This window comes from Hesperophylax consimilis, chromosome 25 (assembly GCF_061612785.1).
Source record: "Hesperophylax consimilis isolate HC1 chromosome 25, BYU_Hcon_1.0, whole genome shotgun sequence".
In the NCBI taxonomy this organism is placed as follows: Eukaryota; Metazoa; Arthropoda; class Insecta; order Trichoptera; family Limnephilidae; genus Hesperophylax; species Hesperophylax consimilis.
Genome location: NC_142860.1, coordinates 28570120 through 28588224, shown reverse-complemented (window position 1 = coordinate 28588224; position 18105 = coordinate 28570120). Strand labels below are relative to the sequence as shown.

The 18105-nt window shown below is 34.0% G+C and overlaps 1 protein-coding gene across 2 annotated transcripts in view; it reads left to right on the top strand.

Moving 5' to 3' along the window:
* The window catches only part of LOC149411772 (Y+L amino acid transporter 2), a 141688-nt gene that overhangs the window by 69201 nt on the left and 54382 nt on the right, over positions 1 to 18105 (top strand). For both annotated transcript variants that reach the window (XM_089646870.1, XM_089646871.1), the window contains exon 4: positions 14509 to 14652. In XM_089646870.1, the coding sequence (XP_089502996.1) occupies positions 14509 to 14652 (144 nt within the window). The remainder of the gene's footprint in view (positions 1 to 14508; positions 14653 to 18105) is intronic.

Below are 18105 nucleotides of genomic sequence, written 5' to 3'. Positions count from 1 at the left end.
GAAGTCACGGGGCTAGGAGGCGCTAGTATAGCATAATCAGAATGTATGGTAAATGTAAGAAGTTGAAGGTGTTATACATAAATTATTCTACAGTATTTGATATTATCCCTTTTGGTGGCTTCATTGCCTATAAACTCTAAGTAAAAGCTCCAACATATGTTTTTATAAAAAACACATACTGGCGCTATAATTACATAATATTATACACTTTAGACTTATTCTATATACATTACATGAAGGATAAACAAAATTACACTGGTACATATTATGAATATTTATATTCAAGTTAAAGTTTATATGATAATGAAGCGCACATAACATTTTAAACTAAACATTAGCGTAGAGCACAAAACACTAAAAGACTAATAATATTAATAAGACTAATATGATCAAATTATTGGTTTTTGTAGATTTATGAGTCCACATGCAATCATAACAATATGGTCAACTTGTTGAGTCAAATGGAAGTCTATACAAGAATGTGGCTTTAGAATATTATACTCTCTGAGCCGGCTTATTACACGTTCAACGTGTATACGCAGGGCTGCTATTTGCTTGGATAACTTCACCTCTCTTTTAGTGCTATTTACACCTGTAACAACACTTGGTGGACGCACAAGTTGACAATGTTTGCCTTCTAAAATAGTAGCTAGTTGCTTAAAACCTCTATCTGCCATTACCGACATGCCTTCAGACAAGTTGTCCAAGAAGCCGCACTTTTCCACAATCATCATATCTGTAGTACGTCCACCAAAGCCCTTTGAAATGAAGTTAATAAAGCCATCAGGAGTGATTGATATTAGGTACTTGAGTGTATTGCATTTTTTATATTCTGACCAAGTTAGTGCCTGCTGCAGTGGATTTGATGGCTTCTCTATCTGAATTTCAAAACAGTCTATGATTGATACGACATGTTTGTATCTTGCTCTGAATGGAATTGGTAGTAAGGCTTCTATTGCTTCTGACTTAGGCCAAAATACCAGTTCTGCAAGATGACGAGATAACTTCGGTAAACTTTGCTTAAAGATTCTTGAAGCTTGAGCCTCAGAAAGGCCAAATTCATCACCTAAAATGCTGAAACTAGAGTTTAATTTAATTTTTTTTAAAACGATTAAAACATTTAAAATGTTTATATTTTCAAGGAGTGCTAGGGTTTTAACAATCCAATAAAAATCTTTAAGGATTCCTAAATACAGCTTTGGTTTGTTTTCAATATGCTGCAGAGTTAATTTCAATGACAGACTTTTGAAATCACTATTTGAACTACTATCAACGTACGAATCTGACGTAGCTTGTTGGGAGTATTCTGAACCAGATGCCGATTCCGAGGCAGAACTGTCTGGCTGAAGAGTGACATGCTTTAGTTGTACATTCTTGGTATTTTTATTATGCTTCACAGGAGAAGTACTTACGTCACGAGTAGTTAAACACTCGATTGGACCCCTACTGTGTTCTTTTCCTGTATTTGTCAATTTACTTTTGAATTTCTTTTTCAAATTGCATTGAATGGCTTTCGAATCAGTTGCGTTCTCAACTATCAACATGTGAAAGTTTTCTTCGGAGCTTGATGTATCTTGTGGTCCATCCACATGTTGTTGAAGTATTTGGAGTCCAGAGCATTGAGGCTTCTCGAGAGGAAACGACACTTCCAGTTCAACGTAGTCTTGAGGTTGATTGATGATCTGTTGTGGCACAGACTCATCCACATCAGACAGGCAAGGAGACATTGGCTCGAGACTTGCAACAAACACTTCACCGCCTTTAGATGAGCTTGGATGCTGATCCACCACATTGAGTAGATCTCGCCCATCAGCTCCAATTTGACATTCAAATTTATGAGGAATGGTTCCTTTTTTTAAAAGCACCCTTTTACTTAGATGTTGGGGCCATTTCCGAGCATCCACGCTTAACTGAAAATAAAAATACAACTTATCAAGAGACATTGTATTTATTCAATACAAACTTAACAATGCAAATATAATAAGTATCTTCATTTGAGAATAGCCTGCAAAAGTGTAACAATATTGTAATGTGTGTAGGCTTGTTGTCACTAGGTAATAGACCCACCTACTCAACCTACTGTACTGTACAGCAAACTATTCGTGAAGCATGCAACAAAGAAAAATATGTATTTTTTAAATATTGTGTTCAAACAATAATATTGTAAAAAATATACTTACATTAAAATGATCTTCACAGACATATCGTACGGTTTTATTTGACAGTTCACCCAATTGACTGGACCTATGAATTGCAATACACCATTGTTTTCTAATTGCTGAAATTCGCGGTACAACGAAAAATCTTTTTTCCTTAGTAGTCGCCGAAGTATTTGGGCACAAAGGAACCATACAATATTTATAATTATTTTTACGATCTCGGATCCTACGGTTACTACACGAATCCATGTTTAATTAAATAACAAAACAGTAACAAAACGCAGCGTTAGAATTGGAAGTACTTCGTTTTAGAAGTGAGTCGTTCGCGAACGAGTCGGCTCAGTGAACCGGATCTTTACACCGATCCGTAAGATCCGGTTCCCAAATCAGCCGCTCACTCGTTCGCGGATCGGTAGTGACTCACCCGTTCGGGAACGGTGAGCCGGTGACCCGGTGACCCGGTGACCCGCTTCACTCGTTCGCGAACGAAGAGCCGGTGAGCCGGTGAGCCGGTGAGCCGGTGACCCGGTGACCCGCTTCACTCGTTCGCGAACGATGAGCCGGTGAGCAGGTGACCCGCCAGACCCGAAGAGCCGACTCACCCGTTCGCGAACGAAGATCCGCATACATCGTTCAACGGATCTCACGGCTCGTGGGTCACTACTGACGTACTGACCGGATTGATCATATATACGACATAATAATACTGGTATTCCCGCTTGCATAACATTTTAGTTGTTGTGTCGGCACTTATTTAGTTTATTATAACAGGAACAAGGAAGAGTTATATTATGTTCATGGTTTATTTTCAGTTAATCATTGATATCGAAATAATCGTAAAAAAGTAATGTTGGCATTGAGTACTTACATGAACGACGTTTAGCTATTATTCTCACACCGAAGTATTTTGTTTCACAACACAATTTTTATATTATTATTACACTTATTTGGGACAGAATTAATTTAAAATAGATTCAAGTTTATTTTCATTGTTCTATATTTTGATTCCATTCACCAATTGATTTTTTTAAACTTAATTTAAAGAAATTTTTTCAATAGTATTGATATAGATTATAGATTTTAATTTAAAAATAACACATCTGACAATTTTTGTGGCCGCAGAAAAAATGATTCCAAATTTCACTCTTTTTTCTTGTGGAAATCATGGTAAATTTAAATTAAAGCTATTATAAAGTTCGTAACTATGTTTTCCGGGTAAAAAAAACTAAAAAGCGATAAGAAACGTGATTCAACGATTACCGTACGATTGAAGTTTGACGTTTTGTACCAAAAACCTAACAAAACAAAAGGTTTCTCAATTTCATTTTTTCATTCTAATAAAAGGGTATTCCAATAAAATTGGGAATCCCCTTTGAATGTAATCATAAATATACGATATATTGATCGATTTTTCTGGGCAAAAATTTTGTCTTCGAAATATATAATATTCCCAAAGAAGCAAAAATGTCGGAATGTTTCCTCACGATAGCAAGGTCCCATCTGACGAAGCGCAGTCCTGAGAAATGACCTTTAAAGCATTTATCTTTTCAGCTCATTCTTCCGGAGGGAGCTTTGTCAGACGCAACCTGTTATGAAACATCATAAAACCCTAAAAATATTTTAAATGCAACTTTTATAAAAGAAAAATGAAATCTCATGGTTTCATGTTTAAATACTTTTATTTTATAAGCAATAATTATTAGCCTAAAACACTCATCCACATTGAAAAATCTCCTGATAAAAGATACATGACGCCAACGGGACTTGAACCCGTGTCCTTTCGATTTCCGGTCGACAGCTCTGACCACTGAGCTATGGCGGCTTATCTCTTATCCGCGAAATAATTCAATATATACTAGTGTTTCAGGCTAATAATTATTGCTTATAAAATAATTGTTACCCTTTGTGCTATGCATAAAAAATCTTGTCTTAAACATTAGTTTACCAAAAAAAAATAATAAATACTTTTAATTTCACCAAAACATAAAAATAGCACATTGTATAATAAACGATCCAATTTGATTTTGGTCACAATGTACAATTAAAATAAATTTCACTAGCGAATCTTAAACATCTTAGGACACAGTAGAGTGTAGAACACATGTCGATTTCAATATCTGTACCATTGTATAATATCGACGACTAAACGTATGTATTCTTTTATCGCGAAGAACTTTGTTTTTATTTTATTTATGGAGGGGGGAGGGGGGGGTTCAATCGAGCCGGTTCACTGAAGCGGATCTTTCAGGTGAACGGGACCCAGTGAACCGGCTCCCTCAACTGAGCCGCTTCGCCCATCTCTACTTCGTTTTGACATGACAGATATTATTCAGAAGTGACAGATGTTATGATGTGAAAATCGTACAGATTATCCTTCCGTGGCGGCTGTCTTAGAAGTATAATGGTGATGGTCCTGATTTTAACAAAATCAAATTTAATAATATATTATTATGAGTTTATGAGTACAAGAATAATTTAAATCGCAACATTTGGATAGTATCAAACAAGAGGTACAATATCAAGTTATATGTTATATAACTAGAATGTGCAGCTGTTAAAAATAGTCTCATTGCAAAAACAAAAACCAACCTTGGTACATATAGAATATATAGGTACTTCGACCAACTAAATATATTTTATGAGAACCTTCTTTATACTTGTTTATATATTTCATATTGTTGATAAACCTTCCCCTTTAATTCATTTAATTTTATGTACATTAGGTTTTATTGTAAAATATTTGGATTAAGTGACTGAACATTATAATCGTATATATTCATCAATCCTATAATATTGTGTATAAGTATATTTATATTATATTTTTTTTTTTTTTTTTTTTTTATTAACCAATATACATATATAATTAACCAATATATAAAATATATAATATTAGTGGTAACAATACCTCCCTAATTGAGAAATTCTCGTGTTTAGGGAGGGAGCACTATCAAATTGACAGTACTATACATACTTATCAGTTGTTACTATTTGGATGCATGAATGACTACTTTTTTTATATATAATGAAAATATAAGTAGCAATTTTTTTTTTTTTTTTTGTACATAATGAAAAATTATTTTTATACATAATGAAAATTATAAGATGGCATTTGTTTTGTACATAATGGAGATATAGGATTGCACATCGTAAGACATTCTTAAAAATTATTTAATGGTAAAATGTTTTTTGAGTTTTCGTTTAAAAATTTCATAATTCCTCTCGGATTGTATTTCTATAGGGAGTTCGTTAAAGCATTTTATTGCTGAATATGTGTAATGATGTTGGGCTGTTGTAGTATTAAGTTTAGGGATTATTATTTGTCCTAAGGTTCTCGGTCTGGTGCTAAATGATTTGATTGTTAGTTTGTCTTTATGGATTTGTAGTAATGCGTTTTTTTGATAAATTTTATTTATTGGTAATACTTTGAATTCATCGAATAATTTTTGGGTTGAATAGTCTAATTGTTTCTTTAGAATTATTTTGATGAGTCTTCTATGTACTATTTCAAGTGGGGTTAAGTTGGTTTTATATGCTCCTCCCCATCCTATTATTCCGTATTGCAGAACTGATTGGGCTAATGCATAGTAAACCTTTAGTAGCAAAGATTTATGTAATATATTTCTTAGTTTGAGGAATACGTAATAAAGTTTACGTATTCTATTTATAGTTTGCGCAATATGTTCAGTCCATTTAATATGTTGGTCTATAATTATGCCTAAATATTTAATATTACTTTTTTTGGAGATTTTTGAGCATTTAGGTGAATTGCAGTTGTCAGTATAATTATTACAAGAGTTATGGATAGTTATATTGGAATTTATTGTTGGGTGCATTTTGTCTGATAATGTGAAAGTCATGAAATAGGTTTTGTCAGAGTTTAAGGAGAGGTAGTTGTCATCCAACCATTGTTTTAAGTTGTTTATTTCTACGTTCGCAGTTTGATAGGCTTCTTCCCAAGTTTTTTTGTCTATGATTAAAACTGTGTCGTCGGCGAAAGATATGATTTTTCCATTTTTTGGTACTGTAAGCATTTCATTCACGTAAATGATAAACAATATTGGGCCTAGAACTGTCCCTTGAGGAATTCCAAATTCGGAATAGGTGGGTTCACTCAATATATTGTTAATTTTTACGTGTTGGTGTCTTTTATGAAGATAACTTTTAAACCATTCTTTAACTGTTCCTTGAATTCCAATATTTTCTAATTTTTTTATTAGCTTCTTGTGGCTTATACTGTCAAAGGCTTTTCTTAGATCGATGAATATACTTAAACATTTATTTCCCGAGTCAAGAGCATTATATATTATAGAGGTTATTTTTGCGATTGCATCTTGCGTACCTAAATTTTCTCTGAAGCCGAATTGGTTATCATTAATGATTTTATTTGAAGTGATATGTTTAGTTAATTGTGACTTTACGACTTTTTCAAATATTTTTGCTACGTTAGATACAATAGATATGGGACGGTAGTTCGAGACGTCAGATGTAATTCCTGATTTGAAGATCGGAGTTATTATTGTATTTTTATATATTTTTGGGTAAATTCCTTGCTGTATGCTGTTATTAATGATATGTGCAATTGGTTTGGATATTAATTGTCTCATTTGTTTTAATATATTTACTGTGATATTATCAAAACCAGGGCTCGCGGACACTCGTAGGTTCATTATAATTTTTTCTATTTCTATTTGAGTGCATTTTTCAAATTTTTCGAAAATATTTTGGCAAGTTTGTGTGGATGTATTGGTAGTATTTTTAGGTTGGAACGAGTCGATTTTTTTGGCAAGTTTCTCTCCGACTTTAGCGAAGTAGTTGTTGAAAATATTTGCAATTTTAGTTGGTTCTTTTATTGAGTCTATTGTTTCGTTGTCATAAGTTATTTTATTTATTTGTTTATTTTTATTACCGTTGCCGATAATGTTATTAATTGTAGCCCAGACTTTTTTGTTATCTTTACCACTATCTTCAATTTTTACCTTGAAGTAATTTTCTTTTGTTTTTTTAATTAAATTTGTAAGATTGTTTCTGTATTTTTTATATAATTCTAATAAAGTTAAGTCATTAGGTTGTTTTCGGGTTTGATAAAATAATTTTTCTTTATTCCTAATTGAGGTAACTATTCCATGGGTGATCCAGGGCTTAATTTTTCTATGTTTTGATTTAGGTTTTACGTTTTTATGTATAGTTGCATTTATTATGTGTTCGCGAAGTGTTTTTTCGAATATTATTGAAGATTTTTCGGCATCTTCGGTGTTTAATGTTTCTTCCCATTTTTCCAATTTCAATTTTTGTTCAAGAAGTAGTATGTTTAAGGTTTTTATGTTATACTGTTTTAATGGAGTTTTGGTAAATGAAATATTTTTTTTTAAATGAAGAATTAAAAAACACGTGTAGTGATCGGTAATGTTTGTTTTCCAAATGACAGGTGTTAATTGTGTAGTTGTGTCAGCCTTAGACCAGATATGATCAATACATGATGGGTTTTGTAGGTACACAACTCTAGTGTAATCGTTTATACATGAAATGAAGTTAAGCTCAGCCATCGTATTAAGTAAATCATTTTTTTCGACGCTGTTTGAATTTAGACCTATATTTATATTGAAGTCACCCGTCACTATAGTATTTTGACATTTTGTTTTGTTTATTACATCTTTGAGGTTCTCTATAAATTGTTGAGTTTTTGATCCGTGGGTTCGGTAAACAGCAATAACTTGATAAATCTGATTATTTACTTTAAATTGTAATGCTACACAGTTCGTGAGGGTCGTGTTTATTTCTTTATAAGATATATCTTGGTGTTTTTGGTTAACGTAAATAACTATGCCACTATTCTTGTTAATGTGTGTTTTCGTCGAAATACATGTAAAGTTCGGTAATTGTGGTATATTATCTATATTTACTGTATTAAGGTGGGCCTCTGTCAAAACAATACAGTCGAGTTCAGTTTTCAAAAGACTAAGGGTGCATAATAATTCATTAATGTTTTTGTGAATGCTCCTAATATTTAAGTGCATAATTACTAATGAGTTTGTCATATTTTTGAAAACAAGGTTACATTCATCAACATTATTACATACTTTTTCTGTTATATTATAAGTGCTATCTAGTTCATCCGTGATAATATTATTCATCAGAATTTGAAAACGTGTGTCTTATATAAGAGTAGTTGTGAATATATAGCATAAGCTTATAAATAATATATAACATAAGCATGAAACGTATGTAGAATTTAGGTATATAAGTAATATAAGACATAATGTTATAAAGAAGATAAAACATAAGCATATAAAGAATGTAAAACGTAAGCTTTAGCATATAAGATATACGAGAGATATAAGTGTTTAGTTGGTGCCAATATTTAACATAAGCATATACAATATATATGGCATACGAATAGGTATATAAAGTGTAAATATAATTGTTGAAAATATAAGACCTAAGCATGTAAAGAATGTGAAGTATAATTATATTAAGAAAGTAAAACATGAGCTTATAAAGATTATAAAACATAAACATATGAATATGAAGTGAAAACATAAGCATATAAAGTATACAAGAGATATAAGTTAGTATAATCATATTAAGAAAGTAAAACATGAGCTTATAAAGATTATAAAACATAAGTGTGTAAAGAATAAGAAACGAAAACATAAGCATATAAAGTACATAAGAGATATAAGTTAGTATAACCATATTAAGCAAGTAAAACATGAGCTTATAAAGATTATAAAACATAAGCATATAAAGAATATGAAACGAAAACATAAGCATGTAAAGTATACAACAGATATAAGGATTTGGTTGTTGTGAATGTTTTACATAACGATATAAAGTATATATAACAAGATCATAAGTAAACAGAGTATATATATAGTTGTTGCGAATATATAACATAAGCATATAAAGGATATAGAGCATAAGTGTGTTAAAACACAACATATACTTCTTGTTTCTGTGTTTTACATAGAGATTTATCTGAAAAAGTATAAACATATGAGAGTAAGTTATATGAGTATATCTAAACGAGCTTTGTTTATTGGTTATTGATTGAGGGAGACAAAATGTTTTTGTTTGTTTCGTTAATAATAATAGCAGGTGTTCCGTTGTCTTTGCGGACATAAACTTGTCCTCCCTTTGTCCATGCGAACTTAAACCAATTTTCGTGTGTAGCTTTTCTCGCGAGAAACCATAATTGTTTTGCGCGAAAAGTCAGGTGTTCCGAAATGTAAATTTGCGAGCTTGGTCCTGCCATTCCGATAAGGGCGGTGTTAAGTTTGTCATCACGGTTCGGGGCTTGTTTGTTGTAGTTTTTAATGTCTCTCAGGAAATCATCACGGTCGACGCTGGTTTTGAATTTCACTACGATTGGCCTGCGTTGATCTTTTTTGGACTTTTGGTTGATACGGTAAGCTGCGTCGATGTTATTGGATTCGTTATTGGATTTGGTTATTTTTTTAATGTTAAAAATATAGTTATTTAAGTTTTCCCCATTAATTTCGGGGATCCCCCTAATTTCAACATTTTTTGACTTATTTTGCCTGTCAATTTGTTCCATTTGGTTTTCTAGGACGTCGATTCTCGTTTCCAGCTCAGTGTTCCTTTTTTCAAGTAAACTGTTTGTGGCTTCTAGATCGTGGACACGATGTAAGATGTCCTCATACTGTTTACTCATAGTTGCCAAGGTGGCGAGAATTTGGGTATTTTGCTCGAGCAACTTAGAAAGTAGTTCAGTGTCCACAAGGGCACTACCACTTGCTTTGATAGTGGGCACAGTACATAAGCATTTAGAACATTTTAACTGTGTGCGTCGCTCCTTGCTGAGGCGACGGTATGAGCTTTCTGTTACCCCACCACAGAGTAAATGATATGTTCCTTTACAAAGTGTACATATAAAAACGGACTCGTCTGAGAGGGTAGGCTCAGAACAGGCTTGGCAATTCATCGTTTATGTATTTTGATTTTTTTTTATATATTTATTTATTATTATATTAAGTATTTATTTATTTCAATATTATTTCAAAATGCGACCTCTATGTGGTGAATTCACTAACAGATCTGCAGTATTTTGTTTTGGTAATAATGTTATTTGCATGCAGACAGAGATGGCGTTAAATAATCGTAAAAATTAAATAAATTAATAATGTAGTGCTTTTATTTATTTAACAGATTTGGTTTAAGCACTAGACATAAGTATTTATTTTATCAATATTTATTTATAATTTCACTGTATTTTTAAATGTCTTTAGAAAAATATTATTTACGTGGGTAGAATAACAAAAAATATTGATACGCTTTGTTGTAACTGTTTTTGTTTAATATTCACTATGAACGACAGAATTCACTTGTGCAACGTCACTAAAAACAACAAGTTTCTACTGCTTAATATTAAATATCACTAATTTATGATTAATGTTGATGTTTTAGGCAGTTTGGTTATTTTTTACGGGAGCGAAGTAAAGACGTGACCGTTGTCGTAGATGTAGGTGACAGTTATGTCATCTCATTTAATATGGCAGACTGAGATTGCAATATCCTCCCAGTACTGCTGGAATAAAACTTTAAATAAATTAATAAGGATTAATGATCAATAAGAAGGTTCAAGGAAAAAAATATTTATGAGATGTAATATTTTTGGTATGCCTCGTTATTCTCCTCTGCCATTCGTGTGAAATGCGTCGTTTTTTTTTTTAAATGTTTTTGGGCTATGTAATTATTTTGTTTTCGCACCCATAAATTATGTTCCGTCTTTCCGGTTTATGAAAAAATGGTCCGATTTTTCGGATTAAAATTTTCAAAAAATCGCCATGGTTTCAAAAATACGATTAAAAAAAAAAAAAAAATACAGAATGTCTTAGAATATTTGCCTAAACCGGAAAATAAAATAAAAAAATGGGATGCAAGAGGCCTATTTTTAAAAAATATTTTTTTTTTTTATAACTATGGTAAAAATACAAAGTAAAGTATCCACAGTCCTCCTCATTAGGTATTCCTGTTCCTAGGTGGACTGTAGGTTGTTGTATGGGTTTTACATTTAATAAAAACCAAGGTTTAAGGGAGAGGACAAACAACCCTGAAAATGTCCTTATCATGGAATCCCGACAGGGTCCAGACTCAAGCATCGCAACGCACTGGAGAATGTTGTTGGCCCCGTCAATCTAATGCTTAACGTCTTTTCTTGGTGTTGTTCTTATTGTTGTATATTATTGTAATATTAATGTATATATTTTATGGGATGTGTGGGATTGCACAAACCTCCCACATTCCGGAATAAACTCGTTATAATTTATTTTTTACCGACTTTATGTCCGGGTTAAATCTTCCCACGGGAAAAACTAAACCCTTCCACACACTTTTCCACAAATGATCATCTAGTCAATCTACATTATGCAAGTGCATTATATAAGCATAATAAATACAAAATAATATTAGAACAACACGTAAACTCACCAGAAATCAAATGGGATATTATAATTATGATTTTCTCATATTCGTGTATGTCGATTTCTACAGAAAACAATACAAAAAATCTTGACGTTTGTAACTGTAAATTGTGTTGATAGTTTTAATATTCTCATATTAATGTTTAGCCATATTTTCAGGTCTTTTTTAAAAGTGTTTTTATCTCCATGGTGTTTTTAATTTTATTTGTAAGCAAGTTCTGCTGTGTTTCGCCCTTTGAAGACATTATCGAACTAATATAAAGTTGCTCATAATGAAAAGAAATTGTTTTTTTTTTCTTTTATTACCAACGCCCTTATTGATTTTCCGAGTAAATTGTCGTAAATTATTGATGGTTATTTCCACGTAAAGTTTTGCCACTTATTGTATTGTTTAAATTTGACTAAAGGTGGTTAAGTTAAAGTGACGCGTTTCCGAATTAATAATAACGAATGACTCACTGGGGCTTAGTCTTTCTTTTCTTTTATTGAGCAGGAATAATAATTGACTCTGCTTAAACATATTTAGGAGTGGCAAACAAATTATAATATTTAATCTCGTCGAATTTAATGTTTCAAAGACCCAATCCTGTCTGATTACGTCTAAAAGGGATCCAAATGATAATCTAGTCTCCTTCAACGGAAGCAATCTTCCAAACAGGCCTTCCATTGATATGCTTGGTGTAACTATAAGTGACCAGCTCAGGTACGGGGGCTCCATCGAAGCCAGAGTAAAGTTGGCCTCTCAGAAGCTGGGCGTACTGTACAGGGCCCGCAGATACTTTAATAGTACACAACTTACTGCTGACCCTGTACAAATCGCAAGTGCGCCCTACTGTCGAATTTGGCAGCCATCTCTGGTCCGGAGCCCCTAAATACCTGAAACAAACCCTTGACTCTGTGCAAAAACGGGCGGTCCGTTCGATAGATTCCCCAATCTTAACCAACGGACTGCAATCTTTAGAGCACAGGCGTCAGGTAGGTATGCTGTCCTTGTTCTATCGGTATTACAATGGAAGATGCTCTGAGGAACTAGCGTCATTGATCCATTCGGCACCGGTGCGTAGTCGGGATACACGCCAAACGCGCGCCCAACATTTGTACACGGTTGACATTTGTCACATGAGAACGGGTCGCTTCTACGATTCGTTCTTAAGTTCAACAGCTCGGCTGTGGAACGAACTGCCGGCCTCTGTGTTTCCTCCCTCCTACAACATGGGACTCTTCAAGACCCATGTTAACTCCTTCCTCTCCACAAAAAGACCCTCCACACAGCATCCCCAAAGATGACATAGGCTCTGAGGGAAATTATTTTGTTCAGGGCCTCCTGTGTGGAGTTAATATAAAAAAATAAATAAAAAAAGACTAGCTGACGTTTACCCGGTTTTTTCCTTACTTTCTATAAATGCAATATACCTACGTGTATAATCTCTAAATGATAATGAAATGAAAATCCTATCTAATCCATTGCGTAGTTTAGAAGAACTAAGCTCACAAACAGACAGACGCGGATAGCGACTTTATTTTATACTATTTATAGATTAGCTTTAGGATTATTAGGGTTTAGTTTGCGGTCTTTATTTTGTATTTGTAACTAAACTACTCGGCAATATTTCCCCGTCTTACATAAAGTAAATATGTTGGTGTTAGCCATCATATTGGGTACCTATTTTCTTTAGCCCCCTCTACCAAGGGTTGCTTCCATTTATTTCATCTTTTAGCTCCATAACTTGTTAACATTATTTAGAGTTCTTCTCAGAAACTTTTTCTAGACAACCGAGCACTGCTCAGCAGAGGCAAAAACCATCCACGTAGCTGACTGCATAAATTCCTTCGTGAATATCAAAAATTCCAAATTCCGTAGTACATCAGGTGTTGGGGACGGATATAGCACCGTCGCAACGCGGAATAATAGGATTGGAAAAGTTCGGAATGCCGACTTACCCTTTTCTATTCTTCCACGGTTTTCAATCCTTCTTTGCGCTGGTTCACAACAATTCACAAATTTCACAATGCGCGAGCTCACGATGGCTTTGATTTTCGACACGGTAAGGGGGCTCCGTAATCAAACGATGTTGACAGGACGAATATTTTAACTCAACTAACGTCGGCATAGGAGAGGAGAGGAGTTGGGTAGATAGGCCACAATAATTTTACAAAGGATATAAAGGTAGGTAGCACGATGCTAGGTGCCAACATCAGGATAGAAATATTTGCATCTAACGAAAGAATCCCACTGTGAACAAAAGTCTCGTGCTAAAATTTATTTTCCAGTTCTCAAACATACATTTCGAGTACCTAACTATTTATAGTATTATATTTGTCTTCTAATCTGTAAGTCTGGGCATTATTTGAAAGATACATTTTTTACGGGAACACTTCGTCCTAACTGCCCGAACCCAGTAGGACTATGGTATACCCAATCGGGGTATATCGTGAGTAGGGAGTGGAAGTAGACGGGGTAAAAAAACATGGCTAAAGCCATTTTAAGCAACGACATAGAGCGTATCTACCATTCTGGGAGTCTTTAGGGGTCTTACAAGAAACAGGATAATTTTTAAATTGATAAATTGCCAAAATACTTGAATCTTCGAGTTTCGGATACTTGGGTATCCCTGTGGAGAAAGGGCCTTAGGGGTTCAATACGTATGCTACCTCCAACTAGAGCAAGGATTTTGGAGGAGCTGGGTGTTGAAACTAGAGTCCTGCCTACAATATCTATCCATCCATAACCAATCCACAGCCTTTTAAACATTGGTCCTCCATCAATAGGTTAAGATGCTTCCACAGCAGTTTTGCCCACGTGATGCATAGGTGGGTCTTCATAAGGAGAAGAAGGAAGACCATATATTCAAGAAGCCATTATTCATATTACCTAAGACCGTTACAACCTTCACCTTTTCCTTGTCCAGGTGGGAGCATACTGCTACGCGGAGCTGGGCACGATGATAACGAAGAGCGGAGCGGACTACGCCTACATCATGACGACCTTCGGCCCCTTCATGGCTTTCGTCAGGCTCTGGATCGAGTGCATGATCGTAAGGCCCTGCTCTCAGGTAAGCAACAAGCAACAATATCTCAATCATTTATGGAAAACTTACATTTTTGGCACCATAACTTATGCCCATGAGGCGCGGTCCCTTGTGTTAAGTCAAAAAGCTTTGGAAACGTTTTTCCTAGCCGTATACAACAATTTTGCAATAATTTACTAACGGAGACTATCAAACACAACGAAACTACCCACAGAGCGATTTGAAATACATATAAGAGTACATTCTCAATGCTCTTATTAATCGCGTAAACAGCAGAGCCAGCAACAGCGTGCTCTGAGACTCGCTGCGTTTAACACACACAACGACACGACGCGAGGCAGGTATATATGCAGTCATATCCGTATTGGGTATTGGATGTTATTTTATATCCAGATTCCCGTATCCAATAATCTGGGAAATTTTCGAATTTCACGTATACATATTCACTCCCGCCTGCCAGGTTATTTTAAAAGAAATGCTTATCTGACAAAATCATCCAAGAAACAATAAATCACTTAATGTTTATTGGCATAATGCACAGAATAGATCTTATTACGATTCGGTGGATTGTTCATTGTTCACAGAATTCTACCTTTGCTCTTTTCGTTTCAATTTTAACGCTTGATTTTTAAAAAAACAGTTTTGCAATGTGCAAAGCTATACATTCGTGCCATTTTTATTTTTGATCAAACCAGTAACACAATATTTTTACACTTTTTATTTCACATATTGTTTTTTTTATAACTTCATTATTTTATGTCATTTATCCTCTAAGAGTACGTAATTTTATGTTTATGTGATAATATTTAACATAATACCGACGCACAGGATCTGCCTCTGCTGATGTTTTTTTGTTACCTTGTATTTTATTTTTTATTTTTACAACTGTTCCAGTGACATGTATAAAAACTTCATTTTAATATTTTTTTAAATACATTTTTTTCTAGTTAATAAGATTCATCAATGAGAAATTCACAATACTCCGTTACTTTGGACCGCATGCAACTTGTATCCAATAAACTTGAGTAGAAATAAACTACTGGTCGTATTAGATTAAAACGTTAACCCCTGAGCAATCAGTTCTGTGTTTACATCAGCAAGTACAGTTGGGAGTGACCCCTCAGTCCGCACTCGGTGCCCCATGCCCAGAGGGGTCTGCAATTGAATCAGAGCAATTGATGGACCCAACGTGAGTTCAGACGTGCACTCCTGGACTAATGGAGTCGTAGAACTGTATGGTTGGATTCAATTATTGTGGTCTTATTCAATTCGCCATTGTTCCATTTCCCTCGTTTGCAATTAAAGTCCTGTGGTATTGGTGACCACTTCGTTTATCCTAGAATTAATATAAAGTCACTATGTTGTTATATTAAGCTTTTTTCCCCAACATTTTGGACAGTATATATTAATCTGTTAAAGGACTATTAAGTAGCTGCTTTGGAATTTTGTATTTCTAGGTTTGAAAACTACTAGCATTTTTCCCGTTGCACCCCAACTGAGGTGATTCAATTTTATTAATTTGCCAAATGTTAATTCGTAAATAACTACAACAACCCGCAACAACCACAACAACAACAACAACAACCGCAATAACTACAACCGCAATAACTACAACAATCACAACAACGATAACAGCCTCAACAACAATAATAATCGCATCAACCACAGTAACAACCGCAAAAACTACAATAACAACAGACACAATAACAACAACAGAAAAAATAACAAAATTAACCACAATAACAACAACAACCCGCAACAAGTCCAACTGCTTACCAAATGGAGTAAAAAGTTAAAATCAGTTTTCTCACAAGTAGTAAATGTTTATCAAAGTTTGAACCCCAACTAATTCTGAAATGCTATCTAAATTTCATACTCTTATTACTCTAGTAAAATATCTACTTCTAAAATAAGTTTAGTTTTCTCAAAAAAAGTTAAGTTTGCCTACATTTTGAATAGAATTTTATTCATTCATTAATTTTCAAATATATCAAAGGGTGCCTGTTTTAAATTATAATCTACCCTAACCTAACCTAACATGTCAAGGGGTGTCAAAAGGTGGTGCGTGGATACAGTCAGCCGCGAGCATATTTTGAGCAAGATTTGTTTTTTTTTATTTGTTTTTGGGATGTTATGCCGTGTTGCGCTAACTCCTTCTTTAGCCAACGTTTCGGACAGCATTGCAGTGTCCATCATCAGGGCAGATGTGTTATTGACTAAGATTTGTTATTGATTAAGATTTGTTTTGGTCTATACAAACATTTTACTGGTGTAGTAAATTTGGTGAACATTTTCTCAATTTGGTTTCAGTTTACAATAAAGCATAACTTTATCAGCTATAAATACTTCTTTATTATATGCGATGCGGATTTACTATTTTATACATTTTCGGTGTTCTTTGTCGTTTTAAGGGTAAAGTGTTTTGGCAGTATTATTTTGATAAACAAAGTATTTGTTGCCTTTTGAAATACGTTTAAAAATAACGAATTTATCTACAATCAAATGTGATACGAAAATATTTAGCGCGTATTCTTTATTCTGACAGCGAGCTTATATTATAAACGTAATGATGTAACTGTAAAATAGATAGCAAAATTTTTAATTTTTTTATGTTTACCTTTCTGATAATGGTGATAGAATCCAAGAAAAGATTTATGAAAAAAAGCCGCGCCTCAAAGGTATGAAACATAAGTTAGTGCAGGTACGGTATACAAAAAGAATTGCCTAATACCAACAACGCAATCTTCCCAAATCTTTCAATTCATCCCTCCACTTGCCAATGCTTTATTATGGATACAATGATAGTAACGATAGTACTTAGCCATTAGATCTTTAGTCTGATGTATTTGACATTGACATCGGCCCATTCATTTCATCATCTCAGAGCATGACGACAGAATCTGCGATCTAGAATAAGAGATGAATAAATCTGTAAATAGGTTATTGATTTGTGGAGAAGTAGTATCAATGGAACTAGGCGGTGCGGCATGCGGTATGTCCCGTCAAGCAGCGTAGTTCCCTGCGTCTCGTAACGTCACGTGAATGCCAATTAGGTGCTTGGGGGTCTGGAGGACACGATCATGATCAAGTGTCATTCAACTGTCAAGCGGGGAATTAATAAAGCAAATAGCATATAAACTATCTACTGGATTGGTGGCATTGAGAAGGATTTTAAATATTATAGGACACTTTCACCAAAAACCTGAGCGAATGAAATTTAGTTTGCTTGTGAACACATTATTTTATTTTCAATTAATTAATTTAACTATTAAAAAAAGGGTAAATGGCACAAACACAGAAGTCGGGGAATTATTCCAGAGCTATGAACAAATTAATTTTGTTTACGCGTTTGACGTTTCTCTAATATCTTTGATAAAAACACTTTCCTTTGAAATGTCGGTAGGATAATTCCCACCTGACGCGGCGTCAAAGTTGTAACTGTGTTTTCCAATAAAATATTTGATGTGATCAATACTG